The sequence below is a fragment of the Phaseolus vulgaris genome, chromosome 6 (assembly GCF_051622355.1).
Source record: "Phaseolus vulgaris cultivar YP4 chromosome 6, ASM5162235v1, whole genome shotgun sequence".
Lineage (NCBI taxonomy): Eukaryota > Viridiplantae > Streptophyta > Magnoliopsida > Fabales > Fabaceae > Phaseolus > Phaseolus vulgaris.
This window is the reverse complement of record NC_143503.1, coordinates 6,351,429-6,379,344: the sequence shown is the minus strand read 5'-3', so window position 1 is coordinate 6,379,344 and position 27,916 is coordinate 6,351,429. Positions and strand designations below refer to the sequence as shown.

At 41.7% G+C, this 27,916-nt stretch overlaps 2 protein-coding genes and 1 pseudogene across 2 annotated transcripts; 1 reads left to right on the top strand and 2 right to left on the bottom strand.

Moving 5' to 3' along the window:
• Positions 1–84: 84 nt before the first annotated feature.
• Positions 85–13,890, bottom strand: LOC137826150 (lysophospholipid acyltransferase LPEAT1-like). The gene is made up of 5 exons (XM_090303800.1): positions 13,885–13,890; positions 13,023–13,164; positions 12,317–12,385; positions 845–978; positions 85–264 (listed from the first exon to the last, which is right to left on the bottom strand). The coding sequence occupies exons 1-5, from the start codon at positions 13,888–13,890 to the stop codon at positions 85–87; spliced, it is 531 nt and encodes a 176-aa protein (XP_090159926.1).
• A 1,047-nt stretch (positions 13,891–14,937) lies between these two features.
• LOC137832996 (uncharacterized) lies at positions 14,938–18,423 on the top strand. Its single transcript, XM_090303799.1, has 4 exons — positions 14,938–15,007; positions 15,357–16,268; positions 16,491–16,620; positions 18,387–18,423. The coding sequence occupies exons 1-4, from the start codon at positions 14,938–14,940 to the stop codon at positions 18,421–18,423; spliced, it is 1,149 nt and encodes a 382-aa protein (XP_090159925.1).
• Positions 18,424–22,007: 3,584 nt separating this feature from the next.
• On the bottom strand, positions 22,008–27,486 carry LOC150026292 (putative CRM domain-containing protein At3g25440, chloroplastic; annotated as a pseudogene).
• Positions 27,487–27,916: the final 430 nt, after the last annotated feature.

Genomic DNA, 27,916 nt, shown 5'->3' with positions numbered 1-27,916 from the left:
GTTGATATAGATTAATACTAATTTTGGGAGTTACGTTATAAACTAATTTTTGGACTTTATTTTACTGTTTGGTATTATTGCAAATTAGCTAGAATTGTTTGTCTTTCCTTTTAGATAATATAGAATCGATCTAGATTTTATGGTATCACATTTCAGTCTTGAAACAGGATCATCCATCTCTTGTTCTGAGGGATGGTAAACAGGTAATCGGATCACGTCCATATAATTCACAAACTGACACAGGAGAAATATCACATGCCGCACCTGCCAATGTAAATGTACACTTAAATAAAAGAATAAAAACAAATGTTACTAAGAAAGATGACAATTTATACAATAGAAATTACCAAATGATTTCAAAGAATTAAATTTTATTAGAGTTTCTTATAGAAAATGAGCAGATAAAACTAAAATAAGAATAGTAATAGCATAAACAAATCGTTTCTCCTAGATGGTTAACACAGCATCCTTTGAAGGACAAAAGCTGGTCTCTGTTCTAAAACGTACTACAACTTTTTACGCTTTACACATGCAGAAAGAATGTTTTTGAGCTACTCACGCAAAAGAAAAAATAAAAAGAAATTGCACTATCAACTAGCAAGTATGAAGCCAAGTGAGAATAAAGAGTTCCACTACCTTTCTCACAATTTCAGACATGGCATCATACTTTCAGAAGAACATTCAAGAAAAAGTAACTATATAGAATTCAAACCTTAGGTACACCTCTAGATTCAAAATATAACAGTTATCGAAATAGAACAGTTTATATATTGGGTATAAGATTGGCTTTTATAATCAGAATCCAGCAAAAAACGTGACATTTCATTACTATTTAAGTATTTACCCCAGATATGGTATCCCAGGCAGGGCTAAATCTCTGGTAATGATATCTTAAAATCACAGGAAGTACTGGTGCCTTTGCTAAAAAACCACCAGTCTTGAATGGAAGGAGGAACTCTCCATTTGTGGTTGTACCTTCTGTAGAATACCCATATCATTAAATTAAGTGATTGTAAATGATAAATATAAATGAGTGAAAGAAACTGATAAACTTCGACTACTGTAACCATATGCAACAATTAATAGCAGCAGAATAAATTAATAAACATGAAGAACTTAAAGCTACAGAATTATATTTTAAGATACATAAATGAGAGGTGTGGCCACTAAGAAGTGAACATAACTAATGAATCTTTAGGTTGAAAATGGATTTTATAGAGAAAAGAGTGAACTAAAAACATAAACTTCTGCCTGTGGATGAGAACATGGATTTAGTATTAACAAATAGGATAAAAGGTCAAGAAATACAGCAACTATAATCATCAAAAATTAATTTTATTATAAATACAAGTTGAAATAAAAGTAGAAAAATCCACATCAATAATTTTATACGCCAGTATATACAAAATCAATACCTTCCTCTTAATATAATTGTATCGACCAGGTAGTCGGAAGTGGTGACGTGGCAGCAAGCGATAATATAGGCGTGTTGAGCGGAACACCTGGCTGACAGAAGGGAAGTACATCGGGAAGTCTGTGTAGTCGCCAATCGTTAAGTTGGCGTTCTCCGATCTTTAGCATGTATAGTCGCCGTATGTGAGCTTCGGCGACCAAGTGGTCAGAGACCGCCGAGAGGGGCACATCGCCGAAGGATCAGGAAGGCCTGCTTAAGGCTTTCAAAGGGCACGAATACGATGGACGAAGTTATCAGATGATCATTCCCTGGCCAGAGGTCGAGGCAAGGGAACAGTTTACCAGAACATGCACGATGTGCAAGTAAAGCAGATCGTGATAGCAGCAGGCGAGACCACAGAGAAGGTGTACATAGTGACACCCCGTACTCGCCGCTTAAGGGGTCGCGCTCCAAGGAAGCTGAAGTTACTCCTCGCATGGGTGACTTAGTCAAAAAGCTTGAAGAGTAGAGGTGACGCTCAAGTAGAAGGTGGCTCCAGATGGTGACACGTGTACAGCTAGATGTGAGCCACGTGTCCAGAGGTGTAACCGTCAGGAGAGAGAAAGTGCTCAGGTATATAAGGAACTCTAACGAACTTCTGAGGTACGCGCGTTTAGAACACTTCTTTACGCTTTTGAGAACACTTGAGTACGCTGAGAGAGCATTTGCACGGTTCCTTGAGTTTAGCTTTTCTCTCTTAGTATTTGGTGATTCCGTCACTGACTTGAGCGTCGGAGCGCGATCGGCCGCAACGGCGCCACTCTGTCTTTTTCAGGTTCTTGCGGAGAATCGAGGTGTGAAGGACGGAAGCTAACATGGTGCGAAGCTGATCGAGAGAAGATACCTTTGACGTGGCAAGACTCTTGCACTCGAGTCAACCGGCAGGGGGTACATCGAGTTGAGAACTACGTTCACAAACGAGGCGGCCTCGAGGACGGAGAAAATCAAGTACCTCGTTGTGAACGCCCCCTCCGCATATAACATTCTGTTGGGGAGACCAACCCTCAACAGAATAGGAGCTGTGCCCTCAACCAGGCACATGAAGGTTAAGTTGCCGTCAATGGAGGGGGTGGTGATCACCATCAGGTCTGACCAGAAGGAGGCGAAGAAGTGCTATGAAAATAGCCTCAAGAATAGAAGGTCAGTAAGTTACATCACCACGACGCCGCCTCCCGGTGTGAAGCCCAGGCCAACAGAATGGCGGGTTGTTGATGCGGCGATGGAAGTGGCCGCCGGAGGCGATGTCACCATGATAGATGCTGAGGCTGAGGGAAAGAGCGCCGAACGGGAAGAAGAAGCGAGAAACCGCCCAGAGGAAGCGAGGGAGTCGGGAATCGCCAGGGCGGTGATCGCCAGGGAAACCAGGCCCAAACCCGTCGAGGAGTGGCTCGAGAGGGAGATCGGGGGCAAGGTCTTCAAGCTGGGAAGATCTTTGGAGGGTGAGCTCGAAGACCAGATCGCCAAGGTGATAGAACGGCATCTGGATGCTTTTGCATGGTCTGCTTCAGACATGCCGGGAATTGACCCCGACTTCTTGTGTCACCATTTGGCAATGGACACACAGGTCAGACCAGTGCGACAGAGAAGAAGGAAGTTTAATTAGGAGAGGAGACAGGCGATTAGGGATGAAACGCAGAAGCTCCTCGCCGCAGGCCATATCAGGGAGGTCCAGTACCCTGAATGGTTAGCTAATGTCGTACTGGTAAAGAAGAGCAACGGGAAGTGGCGCATGTGCGTCGACTTCACAGACCTGAACAAAGCTTGCCCAAAGGATTCATACCCTTTGCCAAGCATAGATGCCCTGGTCGACAATGCAGCAGGGTGCAAGTTGCTGAGTTTGCTGGACGCCTTCTCGGGGTATAATCAGATAAAGATGCATCCTATGGATGAAGAGAAAACTGCCTTCATGACTGAGAGATCGTGCTACTGTTACAAGGTGATGCCCTTCGGGCTGAAGAACGCGGGGGCCACGTACCAAAGGCTGATGGACAAGGTACTTGCACCGATGCTGGGAAGGAATGTGCAAGCGTACGTAGATGATATGGTTATGACCTCGTTAGAGAAAAGCAAGCACGTCTCGGATCTGGAGGAGTTGTTCACCACGATCGCCAAGTTCAGATTAAAGCTAAACCCCGAGAAGTGCATTTTTGGCGTGGAGGTGCAGCAACTTACAGGTCGGATGGCCGCCCTGTCTCGTTTCGTATCAACTAGTGGAGAGAAGGGCCATCCGTATTTCCAATGTTTGAGGCGAAACAACAAGTTTTTCTGGTTGAAGGAGTGTGAAGAAGCCTTCGTGAAGCTTAAAGAGTATCTGGCGAGCCCGCCGGTTTTGTGCAAACCCTTAGTAGGAACCCCTCTCAGGTTGTATTTTGCTGTGACTGAAAGGGCGGTGAGTGCGGTGCTCGCCCAATATCAAGACCAGGCTCAGAAGCCTATTTATTTCGTCAACAAGGTGTTGCAAGGCCCAGAAGTCAGGTAGCAAGCCTTGGAGAAACCTGCACTGGCGGTAGTATTTTCGGCGAGGAGGTTGCGCCACTATTTTCACAGCTTTCAGTACTGGTGATGACCAACTTGCCCATCCAGAAGGTCCTGAAGAAGCCTGATGTAGCTGGGAGAATGGTGAAGTGGGCGGTGGAGCTGTCGGAGTTCGACATCAAGTATGAGCCCCGAGGACCGATCAAGGGGCAGATTTTCGCTGATTTTGTGGTCGAGTTCTCGTCAGAAGCAGCACGAGTTGAAGGGGACGTTTTTTGTTGGGTACTTTCGGTGGACGGATCGTCTAACCAGCAGGGTAGCGGTGCTGGAGTCATTCTGGAAGGGCCCAACGGCATGCTGATAGAACAGTCCCTGAGGTTTTCCTTCAAAGCCAGCAACAATCAAGCAGAGTATGAAGCGTTGATCGCCGGAATCTTGTTGGCTAAGGAAATGGGGGCTAGGGTGTTGATGGCCAATAGTGACTCGTTATTGGTCACGGGACAAGTAACAGGCGAGTTCCAGGCCAAGGATCCACAAATGGCGGCTTACTTGGAGTATGTGCAGGAGTTGAAGAGTTCCTTTGTCTCATTTGAAGTAGTGCATGTGCCCAGAGAGCAAAATGCCCGAGCAGACTTGCTAGCCAAGCTCGCCAGTTCGGGCAAGGGGGTAGGCAGAGGACAGTGATCCAAGAAACTCTGAAGACGCCTAGAGCATTTGTGGCAGACCACCTGGTTCTTCAGATAAGCAAGTTGACGGAGAAAGCGGCGAGGAGTCACAGGTCCTTGACCCAGGAGACCTTGAGATCGCCGAGAATAAGAGCATGTCGGGGGGAGAGGGTGAACATGACGCAGGTCTGCGCTACGCATGAGCCAGACACATGGATAACACAGTACCAGCGCTGCCTGGCAGATGGCCTTCTCCTGCTGGATCCGACGGAGGCTAGGAAGATAAAGAAGAACTCCAGCAAGTTCACCATGATCGATGGCGAGCTGTACAGGTTTGGGTTTACACACCCACTCCTAGAATGTGTGCACGGAGAAAAATGCGCTAGAATTATGGCCGAGCTCCATGAAGGCATATGTGGGAGTCACGTCGGGGGTCGAGCTCTGGCTGCAAGAACTCTCCGTGCAGGTTATTACTGGCCAACGATGAGGGAGGACTGCAAGAAGTATGCACAGTGTTGCAAGCAATGTCAGCAGCACGCCGATTGGCACAAGGCACCTCCAGAAGAGCTGAAGTCAATTCACAGCCCTTGGCCATTTCATACTTGGGGAATTGACATTCTGGGACCTTTCCCATTGGCGGTCAGGCAGATGAAGTACTTGGTGGTGGCGATTGAATACTTCACCAAGTGGATTGAAGCGGAACCAGTAGCCCAGATCACCGTACACAAGATCGAGAGTTTTGTATGGAAGAACATCGTGTGCCGGTTTGGTGTGCCTAAGCGCCTGGTGTCAGACAATGGGACTCAGTTTGCAAGTCACCTACTGAAGAAGTTGTGCGAAGAGGTGGGAATACAGCAGGTGTTTGCATCCGTCGAGCACCCACAGACAAATGGCCAAGTAGAGTCTGCCAATCGGGTGTTGCTGAGAGGTTTGAAGAGAAGGCTAGAGAAAGCTAAGGGATCGTGGGCTAAAGAGGTACCCCGCATAGTTTGGGCGTACCATACCACCGAGCAGTCAGGAACCCACGAAACCCCGTTTAGCTTGGTCTATGGATGTGATGCAATGATTCCAGTTGAAATCCAGGAGAGCTCGCCGAGATTCCAGAACTTTGTGGCGGAAGACTCGAACGAAGAAAGAAGGTTGAATCTGGACTTACTGGATGAGGTCAGGGAGGAGGCAAGAGTGAAGGTCAAGGCAGTAAAAAGGAGGATTGAGCGAAGGTATAACTCCAAGGTGATGCCAAGGCAGTTTAGAGAGGGCGACCTGGTGATGAGGAAGGCCCATCAGTACGAGATGGAGAACAAGTTATCGCCTAAGTGGACGGGACCGTTCAGAATAACCGAGGTGCTCGGGAACGGCGCCTACCGCTTAGAGACGTTAGAAGGAGGGGCGATTCCTCGCACCTGGAACGCCACACACCTCAAGTTATATTACAGTTAAAGTTTTGTAAGTAAAAATGAACATGAAGAGATTTACAAGCTTTCTTTTAAAACAGTTTGAAGGGGGCACTCTTTTTTCCCTAAGGAGGGTTTTTAATGAGGCCACCCAATAAAGAAGAGTTTTCAAAGTTTAAAGCTTCTAAGATTGCATGCTTATTATTTCGAAAGTTTTAGAAAAAAGACCTTATCACTCGTACGTGATTCAAGGCAAGTTCAAAGTTATGCTGCATGCTTTCTAAATAAAAGTTTTAAAGTCCCCATCGTTTTTCGGCGATTGGCGGCATCAGTGAAAAGTTTAAAGTCCCCATCGCCTTTCGGCGATTGGCGGCACCAGTTAAAAGTTTTAAGGTCCCCATCGTGTTTCGGCAATTGGCGGCACCAGTTAAAGTTTTAAAGTCCTCATCGTCTTTCGGCGATCGGAGGCACCAGTAATGAGTAAAGACCTCAACGATCTCGTGCGTCTTGAGGCAAGTAAAAGTCCTCCTCGCCCTCGAGCGAGTGCAGGCGAGAAAGAGTAAAAGACCTCCTCGCCTATGAGCGAGCGAAGGCGAGAAAGAGAAAAAGTCCTCAGTGCATCCAGGGGGGAGGAGATGTACACCCTGGGCAAGTTTAGGCACCAGAAAAAGTCCTTCTCGCCTTTGAGCGAGTTCAGGCAAGAAAAAGTCCTTCTCGCCTTTGAGCGAGTTCAGGCAAGAGAAAGTCCTTCTCACCTCAGAGTAAGTTCAGGCCAGATAAAGTCCTTCTCACCTCAGAGTGAGTTCAGGCCAGATAAAGTCCTTCTCGCCTTTGAGCGAGTTCAGGCAAGATAAAGTCCTTCTCACCTCAGAGTGAGTTCAGGCCAGATAAAGTCCTCCTCGACTTTGAGCGAGTGCAGGCAAGATAAAGTCCTCATCGACTTTGAGCGAGTGCAGGCAAGAGAAAGTCCTTCTCACCTCAAAGTGAGTTCAGGCAAGAAAAAGTCCTTCTCGCCTTTGAGCGAGTTCAGGCGAGATGAAGTCCTCCTCGCCCTTGAGCGAGCGCAGGCGAGAATGAAAGAAGTCCTCCTCGCCTTGAGCGAGCGCATGCGAGAACAGATTGAAAGACCTCTCTGCACAAGCAGATAGAGGCAAGGTTAAAAGTCCTCAGTGCATCCAGGGGGGAGGAGATGTACGCCCTGGGCAAGTTGAGGCACCAGAAAAAGTCAGGGGTGTTCGTGACCTTAAACGGCGGGAAGGGAAAGAAAGCGCCTTTCCCCCTTTGAGTGAAACATCAATATTGACTTAGTAAGACCAGAGAAAGCTTCCACGCTTGTAGGCGGTGTGAAGACAGATAAAATCCTTCTCGTCTTGAACGAGTTCAGGTATGGCGTGAAGGGTGAAAGAAGTTAAAAAGATAGGTAAGGTAGGTTCAAAGAGAACACCTCACTATCCAGCTCGTTGTTCTGAAACTCAGGGAGGTAGAGAAGGATCCGAAAGGCGCCTCTACCCCCCAGATGAAGGAACGATAGTCAAGTTATGAAGGCGAAGAAAGTTCACATCGCCAGAACCCTACGGCGATCAGAAGAATTCTAGGCGATGACGGGAGTAAAGGCTAACCTTGTCGGGCAGATCAGGTGAACTGTATTGTGATACTAGTTTAAGTTAAAAGCTACTGCCTAGTAAGTAGCTTATGTTGAGGTTTATTGCCTTAAGTTTGCAAGTTGTATTAAATGTCATCGTTTGAGAGTTAATAGTTGCTCAAGTTTTACTTTGAGTTAATAGTTTGATAAGTTGTTATGAAGTTAACTGTTTATTCAAGTTTGAAGCAGTGTGAGAAAGCAAGTAAAAGTAAGAAGCATTTAAAGAGAAGCATTAGAAAACAACTTTTCAGCGTTGAAAGTTATACAAAGTGGCTATTCAAGTTTGAACACGAATGTGATCAAGTACATAAGCAGAAGAATTACATATAAAGTTTTTACAAACAAAAATGAGCGCCAAGTTTCAAAAAACAAGATGATGGAGGGAGGCAGTTAGTCTTCAGAGGGCACGATCTTCCCATCCACTACCTCGTTGCAGATTGATACCATGGAGAGGTCGAGCTCGGGATATTGGCATGAGACTTGCTCCAAAGCGGCGTCGAACCCGGCGGCAAGGACTTGGGCGGAGCTTTGCTCGAACTCTTGTGCTTGTTTCTTCAGCTCGTCGGTTTGTTTCTTCAGTTCTTCGGTTTCTTCACGAGCCCGAGCAAGTTCTTCAGCAGCCTTTTTGCCTTCATCCCGAGCCTGAGCCAACTCTGCAGCAATCTTCGTGGCTTCCTCTCGAGCTGCAGCGAGCTCAGCAATGGCATCATCCCTCTCCTTTTCAACCTTCCCAAGGAGCACCTCCCGATCTGCTGACCTTTTTTCAAGGTTTTCCACCTTGGTCGCATCTGCTTTCATTGCAGCCTCCAAGTTGGCCACCTTGAGCCTGTAAGGTACAAGCTTGCTCTCCAACTCGATTTTCTCTTGGGCTTGGAGGTGCAGTTTTTGGCGCAGATCGGAGGCCTCCTTGCGTGCGCCTCTTAGTTCAGCATCCATGGCGTCCTCCAGCCTTGAGTGCTCCAACTCAGTCATTAGCAGGTTGCACGAGAGCTTCTCAGCCTCAGCCCTCGTGATCAGATTTGACTCCTTAAGCGCTGAATTCTCATCTTGGAGCTTCTTGTTGGAGTCCTTCACAGCCTTCGATACAATCAAGAGGAGATCCTCCGCCATCATTTTCAGTTTAGCGGTGAAGGGCCCCAAGATCTCTTCGATGGAGGGTGGGAGGCTTGAAGTTGTTGCTGGTGGAGGTGCTGGAGGAGCTTGGTGCTGACTTTCACCACCACCCTCTTGAGTTTGAAGGGCAAGGGGGGCTCCTTGGCGTGGTGGTGAGGTCGGAGATTCCGTTATGAGTATTGGCGAGTTGTGAACACCTTCATCTCCTCCTGGTGCGGCCCCAGCAATAGAGGTGGTTGAAGGAGGACCCTCTCCAGCAGATACGAACGGTGTGGAGGCACTTGGAGGGTTCTCTATAAAGTTGGGGTCGCTGCTTTCAACCACGGGGGGTGCGACAGCCAAGGGTGTTGCTTGGACTGGTTGTGTTGGAGCTAGAGGTGAGGGCGGTGTTGGAGTTGGGAGTGCAGGTGGTGAAGAGGGAGCCACCCTTGTTCTCTTGGTGACGAGGCCATCCTCAGTCGCCTCACGTCCTCTTCTTCCACCTGCACCACCTGAGGAGCCTTCCTCTTGGGTTTCCTCAGGACTAGCTTCTTTCTTTGAGGGGCGGGTAGTACCCCGGAAGAGGTTGCACCTCGGGGCGGGGTTTTGTCTTGAGTGGCGGCGATCGCCACCACCGGGTTAGGCATGGCTTGGGAGCCCGCCGCTAGCTTATGGGATCGGGCGATCGCCTTCAATTCTGCTAATTTCCCTTTTCCCAACATGTTATCTGCATGAGGTAAAGAACGGATGAGCAATCAAAACAGAAGCAGATAATACAAGCGTATTTATGCAGAGACAACATAGGAAATACATAGATGGAAAGATCAGAGTCAACACAGAGTAATAGAATGCCAGAGTAGAGTGGGGAAGACGCTAAGTTAAGTATTAACTCGAAGTGAAGGACTTGGTGTGGAGGTAGGAGCTAACCTATGTGTATTTCGAGTTGGCTTTCGAAGAACTCGTAGGGAATGATTGAAGCAGTGGGGAAGGTGATGTTGGCGGCAGCTACACTCTTCTAGAAGAGGCAAAGGTCCTTGTCCAACTCCCCCATGTTGTCAGGGCTCCTTGGTCTTCTGAAGCTGTCCTTAGCGTCCTTGTCCCCCTTGTGTACCCAATATAAGGGGAAGCCGTCGAGCAGTGAAGGATCTTGGTCGTTTTGGCACACCTTCACGAACTTCCCTTTCCAGTCTTTGTAAGACTGCTGGAAGATGGAAAAGATGGATCTCCCAGCAATCCCGTTCAGACTGACCCAGAGGCGATCTCCAGGGTTCTTTGCCTCGAGTAAGAAGAGAAAGACGTCGACTGAGGCCGGTAACAACAAATGTGCACAAAGAATTTGGAATGCCCTTATAAACGCCCAGGTGTTGGGATGAAGCTGGGCGGGGGCGATATTGAGCTCGGTTAGCAGCTCTCTCTCGAAGCGGGTAAAAGGAAGCCTAAGCTTCACTTTCTTGAACACGGTGGTGTAGATGAAATAGAACAACTCGTCGTTGCTCCCCTTATCATCCGCACAGACCGGTTCACCCGGGAAGTAGGGCAGCACGGCCACTTTGCTATCATGCTCTTTATGGAAGGAAAGGTCGGGCTGGTCTCCTTTCCTTAGTCGGTGCACGCCCAACTCAGTGTTTATTGAAGAAGTCTCTTTTAGCAAAGTTGGGGTGGCCCAAGGGTAGAGCTCCTTGTAGTCTTGTGGGGGAAGGGAGGCTCCTCCGGCGACTGGTGGAGTTGCCTGAGTGGGATTGGCGTGAGAAGAAGTAGGCCTCTTAGCCTGGTTAGAAGGAGCACCAGATGCTCGTGGTGGGTTGCGCGCTGGTGGAGGATTTGCCCCAGGAGCAACCCTACGCGTTTGGGGTGGAGGGTTCGCGGTGGACTTTGTGTGAGCCATCGCAGGAACTGCAAAGGAAAAAGAAAAGGGATGAAACGAAGCCAACAGAGAACGACTCGATTGAGGATGAAGAAGACAGGACGAGCGAACAAGGGTTCGCTGGGATAAACGTTACGAAGAACGAAGCCTTAGGTTACGAGAAAAGGAGAAAAGGAAAAAACAGCCCACAACGTATGCTCCAGATAGATAATGGATGATGCGAATCAGTTAAAATGCAGCAAATATCAACAGAAGAAGTAAAAGGGGTACCTTTTTGTGATCGGATGAGCGGTGAAGAGAGTTGGAGATTGAGAGAGTTGAGAAGCTTCGTGGGTTGCAGAGGAAACGCTTAGAACGCTTAAGAGTGAAGAAAGATGATGGAACAGTGGAAGAGCAAAGGGTTTAAGGGTTTTTCGAACGTTTTCGGAAGCGCAAACGACAGCTGAAGACGACCGTTGATGAAGCCACGTGTCGAGTGATGGAAAAAGAGGTTGGTGGAGCGTCGGAAAAGCAGAGGGTACGGACGTACGGAAATCCGTACCAGCAACACGTAGATCGACGATGACGTGACCTTTTAGTCTTTTCGCTGGCCAAGTCTCAGCTTAAGACTGGGGGGCTTGTGTACCGACCAGGTAGTCGGAAGTGGTGACGTGGCAACAAGCGATAATATAGGCGTGTTGAGCGGAACACCTGGCTGACAGAAGGGAAGTACATCGGGAAGTCTGTGTAGTCGCCAATGGTTAAGTTGGCGTTCTCCGATCTTTAGCATGTATAGTCGCCGTATGTGAGCTTCGGCGACCAAGTGGTCAGAGACCGCCGAGAGGGGCACATCACCGAAGGATCAGGAAGGCCTGCTTAAGGCTTTCAAAGGGCACGAGTACGAAGGACGAAGTTATCAGATGATCATTCCCTGGCCAGAGGTCGAGGCAAGGGAACAGTTTACCAGAACATGCACGATGTGCAAGTAAAGCAGATCGTGATAGCAGCAGGTGAGACCACAGAGAAGGTGTACATAGTGACACCCCGTACTCGCCACTTAAGGGGTCGCGCTCCAAGGAAGCTGAAGTTACTCCTCGCATGGGTGACTTAGTCAAAAAGCTTGAAGAGTAAAGGTGACGCTCAAGTAGAAGGTGGCTCCAGATGGTGACACGTGTACAGCTGGATGTGAGCCACGTGTCCAGAGGTGTAACCGTCAGGAGAGAGAAAGTGCTCAGGTATATAAGGAACTCTAACGAACTTCTGAGGTACGCGCGTTTAGAACACTTCTTTACGCTTTTGAGAACACTTGAGTACGCTAAGAGAGCATTTGCACGGTTCCTTGAGTTTAGCTTTTCTCTCTTAGTATTTGGTGATTCCGTCACTGACTTGAGCGTCGGAGCGCGATCGCCCGCAGCGGCGCCACTCTCTCTTTTTCAGGTTCTTGCGGAGAATCGAGGTGTGAAGGATGGAAGCTAACGTGGTGCGAAGCTGATCGAGAGAAGATACCTTTGACGTGGCAAGACTCTTGCACTCGAGTCAACCGGCAGGATCAATAATAGAGAACAAAGAGGTGGGTAGGGGTAAAAAAAAAATTAATAACTTATAAAAACTGCCAACTACTGTGGCTTCATCTTCTTAAGATTATATAAATTTTTTATATATTGGACACAACAGGATACCAAACACTACCAAATATTGAAAGAATAAATTTGATCAATCCCTCTCCAAAAAAAGAGCAAAGAGGATGATAACCTGGAAATAACATCATTAATGGAGCAGACTCATTTCGATGAGCTTCTCGAATTCTATCAGTGACAACAGCTGCAGAATGAAAATTCACATGTTAGCTTCATTAGAGATGTTATCGATGATTATGTCCCAAAAAAAGATTGCACGAGATTAAATTTAGCCACCAGTTATAACACTCAATATAACTAATATTCATAACAGGACAACTGCCCTACAGACATTGATAAATAGCTTGAGTGCATTTAGATGCCAAAAAGGAAATTCAAATTCAACAAATAAAATTAATTCAGACAAAGGAAAACGAAGATTAATTGTTGTTAGTTCATATTTATGTAAAGACTTTGGAATTCTAATCAGACGAGTGATGCCTCCAAATACACTGAATGAGAACTTCTAAGATAAGTCAACTTCCTCAACTACCAACAATGATTAGGCAGTCTTCTAACAAATGGTACATAAAGGTTTATATCGGATCTTCCAATGTATGCCTTACAATTAAACGATTGGGAGGTATGCATATTGTGTAGAAAAATTAAAAAATCAAGACACAAAAAAACTAATGCAGTGCCATCAAAAATATGAAAAGAAAAAACATAAAGCACAAAATAAGGAATACAACAAGGGATTTTACATTCTTTTACTTTGTTCAAATTGTACAGTGTTATAATTATTATAAAGTGCATGCTCATACAAAGATACATATGCGCACCTGAAACACCCTTGAAGTCTGATGACTTTGATTCCCGCTGAACATAGACACAACCAAGGCACTTACTGTCACAAGAAGTCTGAGGAAACTCTTTCTCCCCTGCCGCCTCTGTTATAACTTGCTTCAATTGCTTTTTAGCTACCTAGTAAAAAGATGAAACACATAATGAAATACAAAATAGAATCACATGACAAATCCTAAACATCAAACAAAACCGATGGTCGGCATTGATAAGAGAACGCGCGAGCATTTAATTACCTTCAAATCGGTTCCGTGTAGAGGCAGAGAGAGTAGGGTTTTGTGAGGCAGAGAGCGGTAGGGTTCATATGGAGGTAGAGAGCGCAAGGGTTCGTGTGAGGCAGATAACGCTAGGTTCGTGTGAGGCAGCAAGCGCTAGGGTTTGTGTGAGGCATACATCGCTAGGGTTCGTGTGAGGCAGAGAGCGCTAGGTTCGTGTGGAAGCAGTGAGCGCTAGGGTTCGTGTGAGGCAGACATCGCTAGGGTTTGTGTGAGGCAGAGAGCGCTCGATTCGTGTGGAAGCAGCAAGCACTAGGGTTCGTGTGATGTGAGGCAGAGAGAAGGACGAGAGTGAAAGCGTTAAAGTTAGGGTTCACTCTGGTTTTCAAAATGAAATTAAAAAAAAAAAAAATTCTTAAGTTTTCAAAAAAAATTCATTTTTCAAGTGAAAAACTGAAGGATTTTTAAATCAAGTTAAAAATGTGAATATAGGAATAAAGGAATAAAGCAAGTTTTCAATTCTGAAGGAAAATTATGACAGTTAAAAATGACATAATTTGAAAGATAATTATGGCGGTTAATGAAATGACGTATTATACTGAAATTTGTGGCGGTTATCAATAACCGTCATATTAAAACCGCCACTTTTTACACATTTTTTTGTAGTGGCTGAGGATTGGACTTCTCAATACAAATTTTAATAATTATGTTAAAATTATATTTAATTCAGACACAACATTTGCTATATAATGGAACAACAATGGAGTCTTTTACACAAATGCATTCATCCTCTGTTTTACACATGTTCTTGTCTTAATTCCTGTATCCAAGTAAAAAAAATTGAAGAGAAAGTTTGTGGGACACATTATTTTCTCCTTCTAGTGTAAAGTTCAAACAACATTGTCAAGGTAATACATTCTTGTTTATCATCTTATTTCCTCCTATTTACGCAACACACATATAATATATATATATATATGTATATATATATATATATATATATATGTATATATATGTATATGTATATATATATATATGTATATATATATATGTATATATATGTATATGTATATATATATGTATATATATGTATATGTATATATATATGTGTATGTATATATATATATGTGTGTATATATATATATATGTGTATATATATATATATATATTTATTTGTATAAGGTAACTTTATTTCTTTTAAAATGCAGATGGACACGTGGAATGTCGGTGAAAGTCAATAAGCGAACATGAAGAACCAATAATTAGAGACATCGTGGACGACATAAGTGAAGATGGAGAGAACTACGACTTTGATTTTGTTATGAAGTGGACTTTGAGCCTGACTCAATCCCATAAAATCGGCTCATGGGGTGAGGTTTGCACCCACTTATATACTATGAAAGGCTTTAATCTCTAGTCGATGTGGGATCTCCAACACACCCCCTCACGCTGAGACTGCCAACTCGTGCGTGGGACTATATATTATGGGTGGTCCGATAGCGGCCCGATAGCGGGTGGCACGATAGACCCAACACAAACACTCGTTAGGATAGGCTCGAAATGGCTATGATACCATGTTATGAAGTGGACTTTAAGCCTAACTCAATCCCATAAAACCGGCTCATGGGGTGAGGTTTGCACCCACTTATATACTATGAAAGGCTCTAATCTCTAGTCGATGTGGGATCTCCAACAAAATGATTGCTTGAACTCAGATCGCGTAACTATTAAAGGATACAGATACCAGAGTTATAGAAGGATCCTAATATTAATTGGGTGTCTTTTCTAATTATCAGTTGTTTCTCTTTATAGAGGAGAATAATTGGGTGTCTTTTCTAATTATCAGTTGTTTCTCTTTATAGAGGTGAATAACCTTTATTTTGTCTTTGTGTCTTATGATTCTAGTATTTAATTATTGATTATTTTCCTTTTTAGTTAAACCTAGAATGAGTGTACTACTTGTATATATTCAGACCATTTGTTTTGATTTCAATAACAAGAAAAGAGAGATATTCATTCTCATATCTTTTACCTTCCTTTTACTCTTTTGTTCATCTTTTGTTCTCTTTTATTCATCTCTGTTCTATTTTGTAATAGATTTGGATGATGAAGATCAGTTCAACAGATCTTCTTCACAGTATATTCCGTCTAGCAATCAATCCGAACATAACATTGACCGCAACCTCAATGAACACATGTGTTTCATGTCAAAGGAGGCGACATTGAATGCCATAAAACAATACCACATAGACAACGATTACAAATTTGTTGTCGTGGAATCAAAGCCAGACATATATGTCGCTCGGTGCATACATCATGAGGGAGGGTGCCAATGGAGATTACGTGCATCTTTTAGTAAAATCCGAAGTCAATGGGAGATAAAGAAAATTGATGCACAACATAGTTGTTTGTCAACAAATCTTTTGGCAGACCATGTTAATTTGGACTCAACCCATATTGCGTCCATGGTGCTGACTTCGGTAAAAGCAAACCCTTCCGTTCGAATTAAAAGCTTGATTGCAGAAATAAAAAATTTGTATGGCTATACTATCACATATAGAAAAGCTTGGTTGGGAAAACAGAAAGCTCTTGCTTTGGCATTTGGCGATTGGGAACAATCCTACAATGATCTTCCTAGATGGTTGGAAGCAGTAAAAGAGAGCAATTTGGGGACAATTGTGCAGTATATTGCTTCTCCTTGTATGGTTGATGGTGTTCAAGACAATTCGTGTTACACGTTGGATCGCGTGTTTTGGTCTTTCAAGCCTTGTATCGATGGTTTCAATTTTTGCAAGCCCATTGTACAAGTTGATGGGACATTTCTAACCGGAAGATACCATGGAACATTGTTGACCGCAATCGCTCAAGATGGGAATCGAAACATATTTCCATTGCCATTTGCGATTGTTGAAGGCGAGACTCGAGAGGCTTTAATTTGCTTCTTCCAATTATTGCGACAATATGTGACACCTCAGCCAAATTTGTGCATGATTACTGATAGAGGAACCGGTATAATTTCAGCATTACAATCCGAAAAAGTTGGATAGGAAGGAGACGACCTCGTTTCTGTGTATTGCATATGTCATATCGCATCGAATTTCAACAAAAAATTCAAAAATGTCCAGCTCAAACAACAATTGATTAACATGGGTAATAACATTGCTTACCTTCTCTCACAGATAATTACGACTTTTTACCATTTAACTAAATTCATTTACTTCTTTATGACAGCTTATGAGATGAAACAACCCATAGTACAGGCAAAGCTATTAGTTATGCGATCTGAGTTCAAGCAAGCATTTTCCTGGATAGATTGCATACCGTTAAAGAAATGGACTCAAGCATACGATGGGGGAAAGAGGTATGGTCATATGACCACAAATCTAGCGGAATGCATTAACTTCGTGCTTAAGGGAGCTCGTTCCTTACCGATTTCCGCTTTGGTTAAGGCAACTTTCGAAAAAAACAAAAACATGGTTTCTTGAGCGAACCTTCAAAATAGACACTATGTTACGTGCAGGTCATCATTATCCAGAAGATATCACAATCTTATTTAGAAAAAATCAACAAGATTCGACTATGTGTTTTGTGGAAAAGTTTAATGTAGAAAATTCTGAATTTGATGTCCAAGAATTGACCACCCCGCAACATGGTCGACGACCTCAGTCATATACAGTTAGATTAAATGATAGGTGGTGTGATGGTGGCCACTTCCAAGATCTTCGACTTCCCTGTCGTCATGTTATTGTCGTTTGTTCCTCTTGTCATTTACAAATGACGACATTCATTGATCCGGTTTACAACCTCCACACGATTAGAAAGGCATATTAAGTTGAATTCCATCCCGTTCCAAACGAGGATTATTGGTCTACTTATACCAGACAAAATTTCATATCTGACTCCCACATGCAACGTAAAAACTCGGGACGACCAATTACAACTCGTTTGCATAATGAAATGGATCAACCAATTCAAAACAAGCCAAAAAAATGTTTTTACTGTCGCAATGAAGGTCATAACAGAGAAAATTGTCCATTTAGACAGTAGAATCATCCTTTGTAATGTTGTTCTTATCAAATATTTTAATATCATCTTCTTTTAATAACTTCTATTCAATATTTTCATTTATTTTTTAATACATCTATTTTACATAAATACATGTATATTATTACTTTTTACATATTGTATAATTTATTCTTTCATATATTATATAATCTAATTTTTTTTACATAAATCATATCACATTTTTATAAGTGTATTTTTAACTTTAACAATATTTAAAAAATAGTAAATGTTTTAATTTATCACACAACTCATTTTTAACCTAATTTATTTAAAATTATTGTAAAAAAAGTAATTTTATTCTTCAACTTTATATACCATTTTCTTAAATAAAATTATATTAAATTTTGATATTATAATTAAAATAAAAAATTTTAACTATATATTTTAATTTCCAAAAATATTAATTATCATTTCTTTTTAAAAAAAAAAATCAACTGAACTTGCCAACCAAATTGGCAACTTCAATTGAGTGAAATTGTCAATCCAGTATCCAATTTTATTTACATTGAAGTTGTCAACCCAGTTAGAAACTTTAAGTAAAAAATAAAAAGTGAGGAGATTAACAAATTTAATTGATGTTGCCTACACCATTGACAACTTAGACCAAGAATTGACCATTTCTGTAATTTTTTCTACTTTTACCCATTTACGTAAATATGAAAAAAAAAATAAACTATTTTGGTGGAAAAACCAACATAATGCTGTATGTCATATACGATCCGCTTGCATAAACTTCTTTCACAAACATTTCTATAAGAAAAATAAAATAAAATGCGTTTCTTCATAGCTAAAAATTAGCTTATGCATTAGTTATTATGTAGTAGCTCTCTCCTATCAGCTTCTCTAAAAGATGATTTTTTTAACTTATGCATAAGCTAATTTTGGCTTATAGAGAAACTTATTCATTTTTTCTACTCCTAAAAGTACTAGTAGAAAAATTTATCCGAACAAGCTCATAAGGAATTTCAAGAAAGTTGAATCCTACTCTATTAATCTAAACATTGATTTTGACAAGGTAGATCATATGATAGTTCAAAGGCATTCGTGTTATGATTTTTGCAGACAGAAAGACATTAATACATCTGGATGCATTAGGTAATAAATTTATATTTCAGGCACTTATTCAACCCGCACCCGCCCGCCCAACAGTAGTATCTGTTAAACAGAAAGTATGAGTATGTTTCATTATGAGAAGAACTACAATCGCTGAAGGCATGATACGGAAGATGAATAAGATTTTACCATTCCAGATCCAATCAGGTACTGAATTGTCTTCTCAATTTGTCTCATGTCAACTCGTCCACATAAGTAAAGATACTAGTTAAGAAGATCACCATGTCGATTTTCTTCAGCAGTCCATGCCCTTGTCCAAACAGCCCAGGAAGTAAGGCTAGAGCCTGTTTCATCACGAACTGCATCCAATGTATTTAAGAAGAGTCAAGATGTTCTGCTCAGCCCAATCCTCCAACGATTTGAAAATCTCAATCTTCTGGGGAGGCATAGAATGGGTTACTTGAACTTGCACTTCTCTCGGAGGCGTGAAACCTCTCTACAAAAATTCAAATGACTTTTAGAGAAATAATACAGCAACTTCTGAAATGATCATGCTGGTAAATTTGATCTATGCAACAAAATGGAGACACTACACTCACAGCTAACAGGTCTAGAGTAAGGATGAATAGTGGGGATCGTAACGTAACTTCAATTTGGGCAAATAGGTTCAATTTTGGCAAATAAAGTAGGACCAGTTGATACCCGAGTCAAATCTAGTCACATGATCACATCACTGCAGTGGCCGCATTGGACACCCATTTTTTTGTTTAAAAACATTATTATGCATCACCTATTATGTACTTCAGCCTACCCAATTAGTACCCACACCTAGCATGTGCATGGCTCACAATATGAAGCGCACATGCATCATGAATGGACAGTTTCACCGAACATGCCTACATCATACCAAGGCTATTCAAATTTTCGTCCAAAAAACCCAACCAACCAGCAACACACAGTTTTGGAGCAGCCATTAACAATTTCGAACTATCACACTTTTCAATTCACCCCCAACAAGAGAATCATATTGGCAACAATCATCAATCAAACTAACATACGCATAAAGTAAAGGCTAAAAATCAGAGACCACATATCAAATCAAGCAGAAGATAACAAAGACACAACAAGCTCCAATGTCCGTGGTTGAGTTTACACATACTCAAGTCGAAACTGAAGGAAAAAAAAAAAACCAACAATTAACGAACCCAAAACTTTAGTAATTCCGATAGGGAAGGCAAAAAAATAAGTGTAAAATGGTTTAACAGAAGAACCATGCAATTTTTTTCTTAAACCAAAAAATATCAGGAACGGGTAACAACAGAATCATATCACGAGACACAAATAGATCAAAAGTCGTGGGTATTGTGGTTGTTAGGTTTGGTTTGAGGCATTATAGAGATAGGAAAAAGCAGAGAAATGAGAAAACAGAGTAAGACAAGATCACATACTCAATTTTTTGAGGTAAGAATGGCATTTAGCAAGTGGAGAGCTTCGAATTTCAAGGACATCATATCCAGTATCAATTGCAGAAGTTTAAAAGATAATTCCATCAGATATGAACCTGCACAGTGTTTGAGAATAATGATGCGTAGACAACAATTAGGAGCAGACGTTTATAATTCCAATGTCAATAAAGGAAGGGTTAAGGGAAAAAAAAAACTAAAAAGGAAGGAAAAGTTTAGAAAGATAAAAATAAAAATTAATTACATAGAATTTTTTTGGAAGTCAATCGTGTTTACTCTACTAACAGAAAGATATAACTATAAGACTTTTTCTTAGATATGACAAAATTGTTGGAAAAATCGGATAATTTCTCCACTAAAACAACACAACTAGTAAAATGAACTAGTACAGAATAAATGAACCAGACAAAACACTAACAGAGCTACTCCACAAATAATATTTGTCCCGACCAGTGACTGGCCTCAGACATCGCACATCGCTGCCTGATAGTGGAAGGGGGCCACGTAAGGTGGGCCCCAGACGCACCTATCAGAGGATTGGTCAGTCTTCGGACATCGGTACCATAGACCCCGGTGTTGGAGATCGACATCGGCCCTCGCTAACAAAATGAGAGATCGGACATCAACGGTCTGAACGTTATGTTGGGCCATGAAAGGTGGGTCCTAGAATGATCCTAAAAACATCAGTTAGAACATCAGATATGCGGGAAGCCAAAGTCACGAGGGATCAATGCACGTGGTGTGTATAGCGCATACAGGCACAACACGTGAGAATAATCCTTGGAGGCGCTAAGAACCATTAGGGTTAGGGTTTCCAGGGAAAGCTGAATGCATGGCACGTGAACGCTTAGGGCACCCACAAAGCAGATGGCGCTAGAGATTAGGTGCACAAGTTGGTACCCAAGCGACCACTTTGTTATTCGTTGCACTTCAGTTAAGAGAAGTTCATGTGCTAGATACGCTAAGATTATGTAAATAGCGGCGCAAGGACGTCCCTCAGGAAACCCTAGATAAGGGTAACAACACAAAGGTAAACCCTAGTTTCAACCTATATAAAGGGTGCCAAGAATCCTAACAAGGTACACAGCTTCTAAGACTGAAGCTAATATACACTCTTGGTGTTTCTTTGCCCTTATACTGACTTGAGCGTTAGAGTGCAAACAGGCGTCAAGGCGCCCCTTTGTCTTCGCAGGTGAGAGTTTCTTTGATCGAGGAAGTACGATTCTCAGGCTGAGATAGAAGGGCCAAAGGTTGTCGTTCGAGTTAACCGGCGAAGCAAGTCAACCGGCAAAGCGCTTTGATTTACAAGTGCGGCTATACAAATAGCCGCATTTGTAAATCACATTATTTTTAAAAATGTCACCGCGTTTTTTACGAATGCGTTTGAGCGCCAAGCTGCACTTAATAAAGAGTATTCTTTTCATCATTTTATACTAGTGATATCAAGACCTTGCCGAAAAAGAGAGTCCAAGACCCCTCCTTGCCACATGCCAAAATGGCCAGTGCCATCAAATATTTCCACCGCCAATTTCAAAGTGGACATCGGGAACTTGACCATGATGACACGGAGCCCGACACCCTGGATACATCCTTCGCTTCTTGATATTGATTTGCCATTACAAACTCGAAATATAGTATTCAATATTACAAACAATTTCAGACAACCCAAGGTCGAACCTTCGGCTCTTGATACCACTTGTTGGGAAAATCGGATAATTTCTCCACTAAAACAAAACAACTCGTGAAATGAACTAGTACAAAACAAATGAACCAGAAAAAACAATAACAGAGCTACCCGACAAATAATATTGAATATTATACTACTACTGAAAATAAAACAACACAATAAATAGAGCGGAAAAATAAAAGAGATAAAGAGGAAAGAACACACCCGAGAATTATTAATATGGAGTTCAACCAGTTTAGCCTAATCTTCAAGCACAGCTGAAACAACCCGCTTTATTAATATGGGGAAGATATTACAAATTGAGATATTTTACCGAAGGAGGAGAGGTTAATTTATAACCCTCAAACCTTCTCCCAAACAATGAACCCACTGAGGTGGGACTTGAGATTAAGCAAAAAAAAGTCAACAAGAATATGACGGCTAATGCTGCTAGATGTACTCTTTATATAAGCATGATTACACTTGCATTTTGCGAATTTCTCATTTTATTTTTTTCTTTAAAAAGGATGTAGCACGCAAAAAAAAATTGTCAACTTCATCCAACTTAGGTAAGTGTAGGTCTTTTCCCATATACTTTGAGTTCAGAGGCATTTGTCGTAGATGCTCCTCAAAATCATTCGTTTCTCCATCATTTGCTTTGGAAACTTATCAAACTCGTCCAAATAAATAGGTTTTTCCTCTCTGGGGAATTTCTCTACATTCGAATTTGTCTCAAATATATCTAATAACTTATCAGAATCAAAATCAAAATCAAAGTCCTTATCTGTCTCATCTTTTGTGCACCCAACTTTATCATTCATCGACTCTTCATGTTTATCTGAATTCTCTGACTGAAAATTTAAAATTCTCTCTCTATCTATTTTCTGGATTGCATCAAAAGCATATATATAACTCTCAGCTGCACTTTTAAATTACGCTTGAAGAATTTTGAGCTCTTGTTCTAGTCTTGGAATATGTCTCCTCAGAACACGGAGAGCATCCCTGTATTTGGATTTATCTAATGCCTGCAGTGTAAGGATAAGAGAATGAGTGCTCATACAGAGAAGATTGAAGAAGATTATTATTGAATGAAAAAGTATATACAAAGAGGAGATAAAACCTAATATATACAAGAGAGAAAGACCCACTAAAACAAACTAACAGCTCTATTAACAAACTAACAACTCTATTGCTTAATATCCCCCCTTAAACTTATGGTGGAAATAGGTTCAACCATGAGTTTATTTCTGAATTTCAGAAACATAGCACCAGATACTGGTTTTGTCAGCAAATCAGCAATCTGATATTGAGAAGGAAGATGAACAACAGAGAGGCGTTGTTGTTGAACACGATCACGCACAAAAAAGAGATCAAGCTCAAAGTGCTTCGTTTTAGAATGGAGAACTGGATTAGAGGCAAGGAGAACAGCTCCAGCATTGTCACAATATATCTGTGGTGTGGAATCTGGAAGGCGAAGCTCAGTGAATAAGGACTGAAGCCAAGTGATATCAGCAAGAGCAGCTGCAACACTTCTGTATTCTGCTTCAGTGCTACTTCTAGAGACAACCTTTTGTTTTCGAGACAACCACGAAACCAGATTGTGACCAATATAAATACAGTAACCTGATGTTGACTTCCTGTCATCAAGATCAGAGCCCCAATCAGAGTCACTAAAGGCGATGATGGAGAAGTCAGTGATGGGACGAAGAAGAAGACCATGATGTAAGGTGCCCGCAAGATAGCGAAGAATCCTCTTGACAGCTTTTCAATGGTGGAGGCGAGGAGAGTGCATAAATTGACAGACTTTGTTAACTGAAAAAGAAAGTTCAGGATGAGTTAGAGTGATATACTGAAGAGCTCCGACAATGGAACGATACAGAGTTGGATTTTCAACCGCTACAGAGCCATCAATGGTTAACCGTGAAGTGGACACCATTGGTGTAGGTTGTGGGTTGGCGTCCAGCATTGCAGCACGTTGGAGAAGATCTCGTATGTATTTTGTTTGAGACAAATGGAGAGATCCATCAGCAAGCCAAGCTACCTCAATACCCAGAAAATAGTGAAGTTTGCCTAGATCTTTCAAAGCAAAGTTGTCACTTAACTGTGCAATGAAACAGTCAATTAAATTAGATGAGGTGCCAGTAACTATGATATCATCAACATAAATAAGAATAATGAGAGTTCCATTAGGTGTAAAACGAAGAAAAAGAGAAGAATCACTTTTAGAGGAATGAAAACCCAAACTAATAAGAGTGTGTGAGAGTTTAAGAAACCAAGACCTTGGGGCTTGTTTTAAGCCATAAATCGCCTTATGAAGCTTGCAAACAAGAGTGGAGTCAGGGGAGGAGAAACCGGGAGGTTGTTGCATGTAGACATCTTCAGCAAGATCTCCATTCAAGAAAGCATTATTTATATCAAGTTGGTGTATAGGCCAGCGTGCAGACAAAGCCATAGTGAGAACAACTCTTATAGTAGTTGGCTTGACAACAGGACTGAATGTTTCAGTGAAATCAAACCCTTCAGTTTGATGAAAACCCTTGGCAACCAGTCTTGCTTTATGCCTTTGTAGAGTACCATCAGCATTAAACTTACGTTTAAAAACCCACTTACAACCAATAAGATTTGCTCCAGCAGGTAAGGGAGTAAGCGTCCAGGTTTTGTTGTCAAGAAGGGCTGCATACTCTACTTTCATGGCATGTAACCATGGAGGTTGTTGCATTGCTTGTTTGTATGTGGTTGGTTCTAGATCCGATTGAGTAGTTGAGGTGGAAAGAACTTTGGGTTTGTAGATGCCAGCCTTAGCACGAGTTGTCATCGGATGCATATTAGTACTAGTAGGAGGTGGTGCAGATGAAGAAGGGACAGTGCCTGCAGAAAAAGGTGAAGAACTAGCAGAAACAGGTGAAGTACTAGCAGAAACAGGTGAAGTACTAGCAGAAAGATTATCAAGAGTAGTACTAGTAACATTATCATGAGCAACAGATGAAATGTCAGTTACAGAAGGAGAAAGGGAAACAACAGTTAAAGGATTAGTGAAGGAAACATGAGGAGAAGAAGCAGGAGGAGAAATAGGAGGAAGAAACGGATTATCAGATAAAGAATAAGGAAACAAGTACTCATTAAAAAGCACATGACGAGATAAAATAAGTTTTCCAGAAGGTTGTAAACAAATATAGCCTTTGTTAAGAGTACTATAACCTAAGAACAAACACAAAGAAGAGCGAAAATCAAACTTATGCTGATTATATGGTCTTAAAAGCGGATAGCAAGCACAACCAAAAACCTTTAAAAAAGTGTAATCTGGTTTCTGTAAAAACAGCGTTTCATAAGGGCTTTTATTGAGTAAAACAGGTGTAGGTAAATTGTTAATAATGTGAACAGCAGAAGAGAAAGATTCTCCCCAAAATTTGAGTGGCAAAGATGAACCAGCAAGTAAAGAAAGACCCATGTCAACAACATGTCTGTGTTTGCGCTCAATTGAGCCATTCTGTTCATGTGTGTGTGGACAAATGAGACGATGATGAATACCATGAGATGCAAGGTAAGTTTTAAGAGCTAAGAATTCTTTTGCATTATCAGTCTGAATTGATTTTAAAATGTGACCAGTTTGAGTTTCAACATACAACTTAAATTGAATAAAGACATTCATAACTTGGGATTTTGAGTGCAAAAGATAAAGCCATGTATAACGTGAAAAAGCATCAAGAAAGGCAATATAATATTTGGATCCATTAGAAGAGGAAACAGGAGAAGGTCCCCAAATGTCAATAAAAACCAATTGAAGCGGTATAGTGTAAACAGTAAGAGAATCAGTAAAAGGAAGCTGATGAGATTTAGCTATAGCACATGTTTGACAAAAGAAATCACGTTTGTGGCCAGTAACATTACATAGTTTCATCACATTATGAACAATTCTAGAGGAAGCATGTCCTAGCCTAGAGTGCCACAACTGAAAAGTAGAAGATGCAGGATTGAAAGTGGTACTGGAAACAGAGGGTTTGAGAGAACATTGCATTGTGGGAAACACATATAAGCCATCTTTAACTTTTCCTTGGAGGATTATTTCCTTGGTGTCCTGATTTTTAACAAAACAGTGGTTAGGATAAAACTCAAAATAGACATTATTATCTTTTGCAAATTGAGAGACACTCATGAGATTCTTATTTATAGAAGGTACATGCAGCAAATTATGTAAGCGTAATGTGGTCATAGTGGTAGGATTAGTAAATTTTGCAGAGCCAATGTGATTTATATGCATACCTGTGCCATTACCCAGTTGAACCATTTCAGATCCAGTGTAAGGAGTTTTGGAAGAGAAAATATTACTGTCATGGGTTATATGATGTGTAGCACCACTGTCCGGGTACCAAAGAGGGTCACTAAGGGTAGAGGGAGTACCCAACAAAGATGGCTCACCAGAGTCATTATCTAAAGAATAAAATTGAGAAGAATTAGCACTAATATGGGAAGAAAGATTAGTGTCAAACCGATGCCAACACTCCAGAGCCGTATGGCCAAACTTCTGACATAGTTGGCACTGAACGCGAGCAGAGGAAGACGAATTGGGCACGGAAGTAGCAGTCCAAGAATTCTTGAGAGGAGGACGAGGACCATTAAAACGTTTATTGTTGTTGTGTCTGAACGGTGGACGTGAACCACGATTCTGAGAAAAATGGAACCCATTCATGGGTCTAGAAATAGGGTTGGATGAAGACCGAGTAGTCACAAGATGAGCTTGAGGCAAAATGTGATCTTGAGTTTTATACCGTTCAAGGCGTTCTTCATGAGCCATCAACAAAGCTTCAATATCTTCCACCGTGTAGGGATCAAGACGAGAAGTGACCGCGGTGATGAAGCAACCAGAAGATGGTCTTGTTGTTGATGAACCAGAAACGCGGGATTAACCTTTTTGGCGGTAGCATCGTCGGTGGTGAGAAAACGCGGTGGAGGAGGAGCAGATCCGTCAAGAAAATGAAAAAGCTGAAGACCACTTACATGAGCAAGAATTTGTTGTTTCCATATGAGATAGTTATCATCATCGAGTTTTAAGAAGAGAGGAACCGGAAAGGTATGCAATTGTGTGGAGGAAGAAGAAGAAGGAGACATGGTGGTTTGAGAAGAGGCAGCGGAAGGAGATGTTACGGACATGGTGATGAGGACAAAAACAGAGGAAGAAAAAGAGAGGTAGAGGAAAAAAAAATCAATGCTCTTGATACCATGTAAGGATAAGAGAATGAGTGCTCATACAGAGAAGATTGAAGAAGATTATTATTCAATGAAAAAGTATATACAAAGAGGAGATAAAACCTAATATATACAAGAGAGAAAGACCCACTAAAACAAACTAACAGCTCTATTAACAAACTAACAGCTCTATTGCTTAATATGCAGAAGATAAGAATTAACACATCAAGGAACAGAAGAATTTTTAAAATAAAAAGAAACATAAAATTCTCTGAAACAGACTAGTAGCATGACCAGGAGTGATGTATACATCCAAGGTCCGCAAATGCAAAATTTCAAACATAGCAGTGGTTGTGCAACTGAAGCGTTATGTCATAGAAATTTCACCATAAAATTATGGACAATGAAGACCAAGAACAGTTGGAGAATTTTGAAACCCCCACTGAGTTAAACTCAATTTCTATTCTCTCTTAAAAGTGACTAAAAATTGAAAACACAACACAATACCTTCTTTCTCGAAAGAGAGACTCGTGGAGACATAATCTCCGTTGGTGGTTGAGTGTAGTTTTTCCCTCTATACATTATTATTGTGTTATCTTGATGAACGTCAAGCACTGTACCTTCGTTCAATCTTGCCATCTCAACAACAATCCTTAACCTCCTTTGCTGAAAATGTCTTCACCACCACTTTCAAAGTCTGATGTTTTTTCCAATGCAAATGCATGTTTAAAATTACACCTTGGTAAATTCCTCGCCTTCTAACTGGTACATAATTTTTCATTTAAGTCCCATCTTTAAGAAGAAAAAAATGCTCTTCTAGTGTCAATATCTCAGGATCATGGGTTGTTGCTGAAGATTCAGTAGGCTCAATCTTTTTTAGGGCTTCACAAAGTCTCTTTTCATTCTTTCGAGCCTAGAATGATGGAGAAAGCATTGTATGTTCAATAACTGAGACAACAAAATCAAATTGAGTTCTTCCGTGACACTTTTATTTGTAATGGTGTATTCAATTACAGAACGAATAGTTTGTACATAGAAATTGTACCGGTATGACCGACCGACATGTTCCAGTCTACCCAGCCGAGACACCACGCACGGCCAGGCCGACCGACACGTATAACCATTAATGCTCAAACCAAGGTTAGTGAAGCTAAACTATCATTGAGGATTAGGTAATGCAACCCTAAGTTTGATCCATTCCACTAATTAGGCCCAATACGGTTAGC

Bases quoted from the DNA above. Each gene is read 5' to 3' on its own strand.
- LOC137826150 (XM_090303800.1), bottom strand. The intron at 979-12,316 runs GTTATCATCCTC...GGTATTCTACAG, and splicing joins ATTAATGATGTTATTTCCAG to AAGGTACAACCACAAATGGA. The intron at 265-844 runs GTAAATACTTAA...TTACATTGGCAG, and splicing joins CCTGGGATACCATATCTGGG to GTGCGGCATGTGATATTTCT.
- LOC137832996 (XM_090303799.1), top strand. From the start codon at position 14,938: ATGTGGGATCTCCAACAAAATGATTGCTTGAACTCAGATCGCGTAACT. The intron at 15,008-15,356 runs GTTATAGAAGGA...ATTTTGTAATAG, and splicing joins TAAAGGATACAGATACCAGA to ATTTGGATGATGAAGATCAG. The intron at 16,269-16,490 runs GTATAATTTCAG...TCTTTATGACAG, and splicing joins GATTACTGATAGAGGAACCG to CTTATGAGATGAAACAACCC.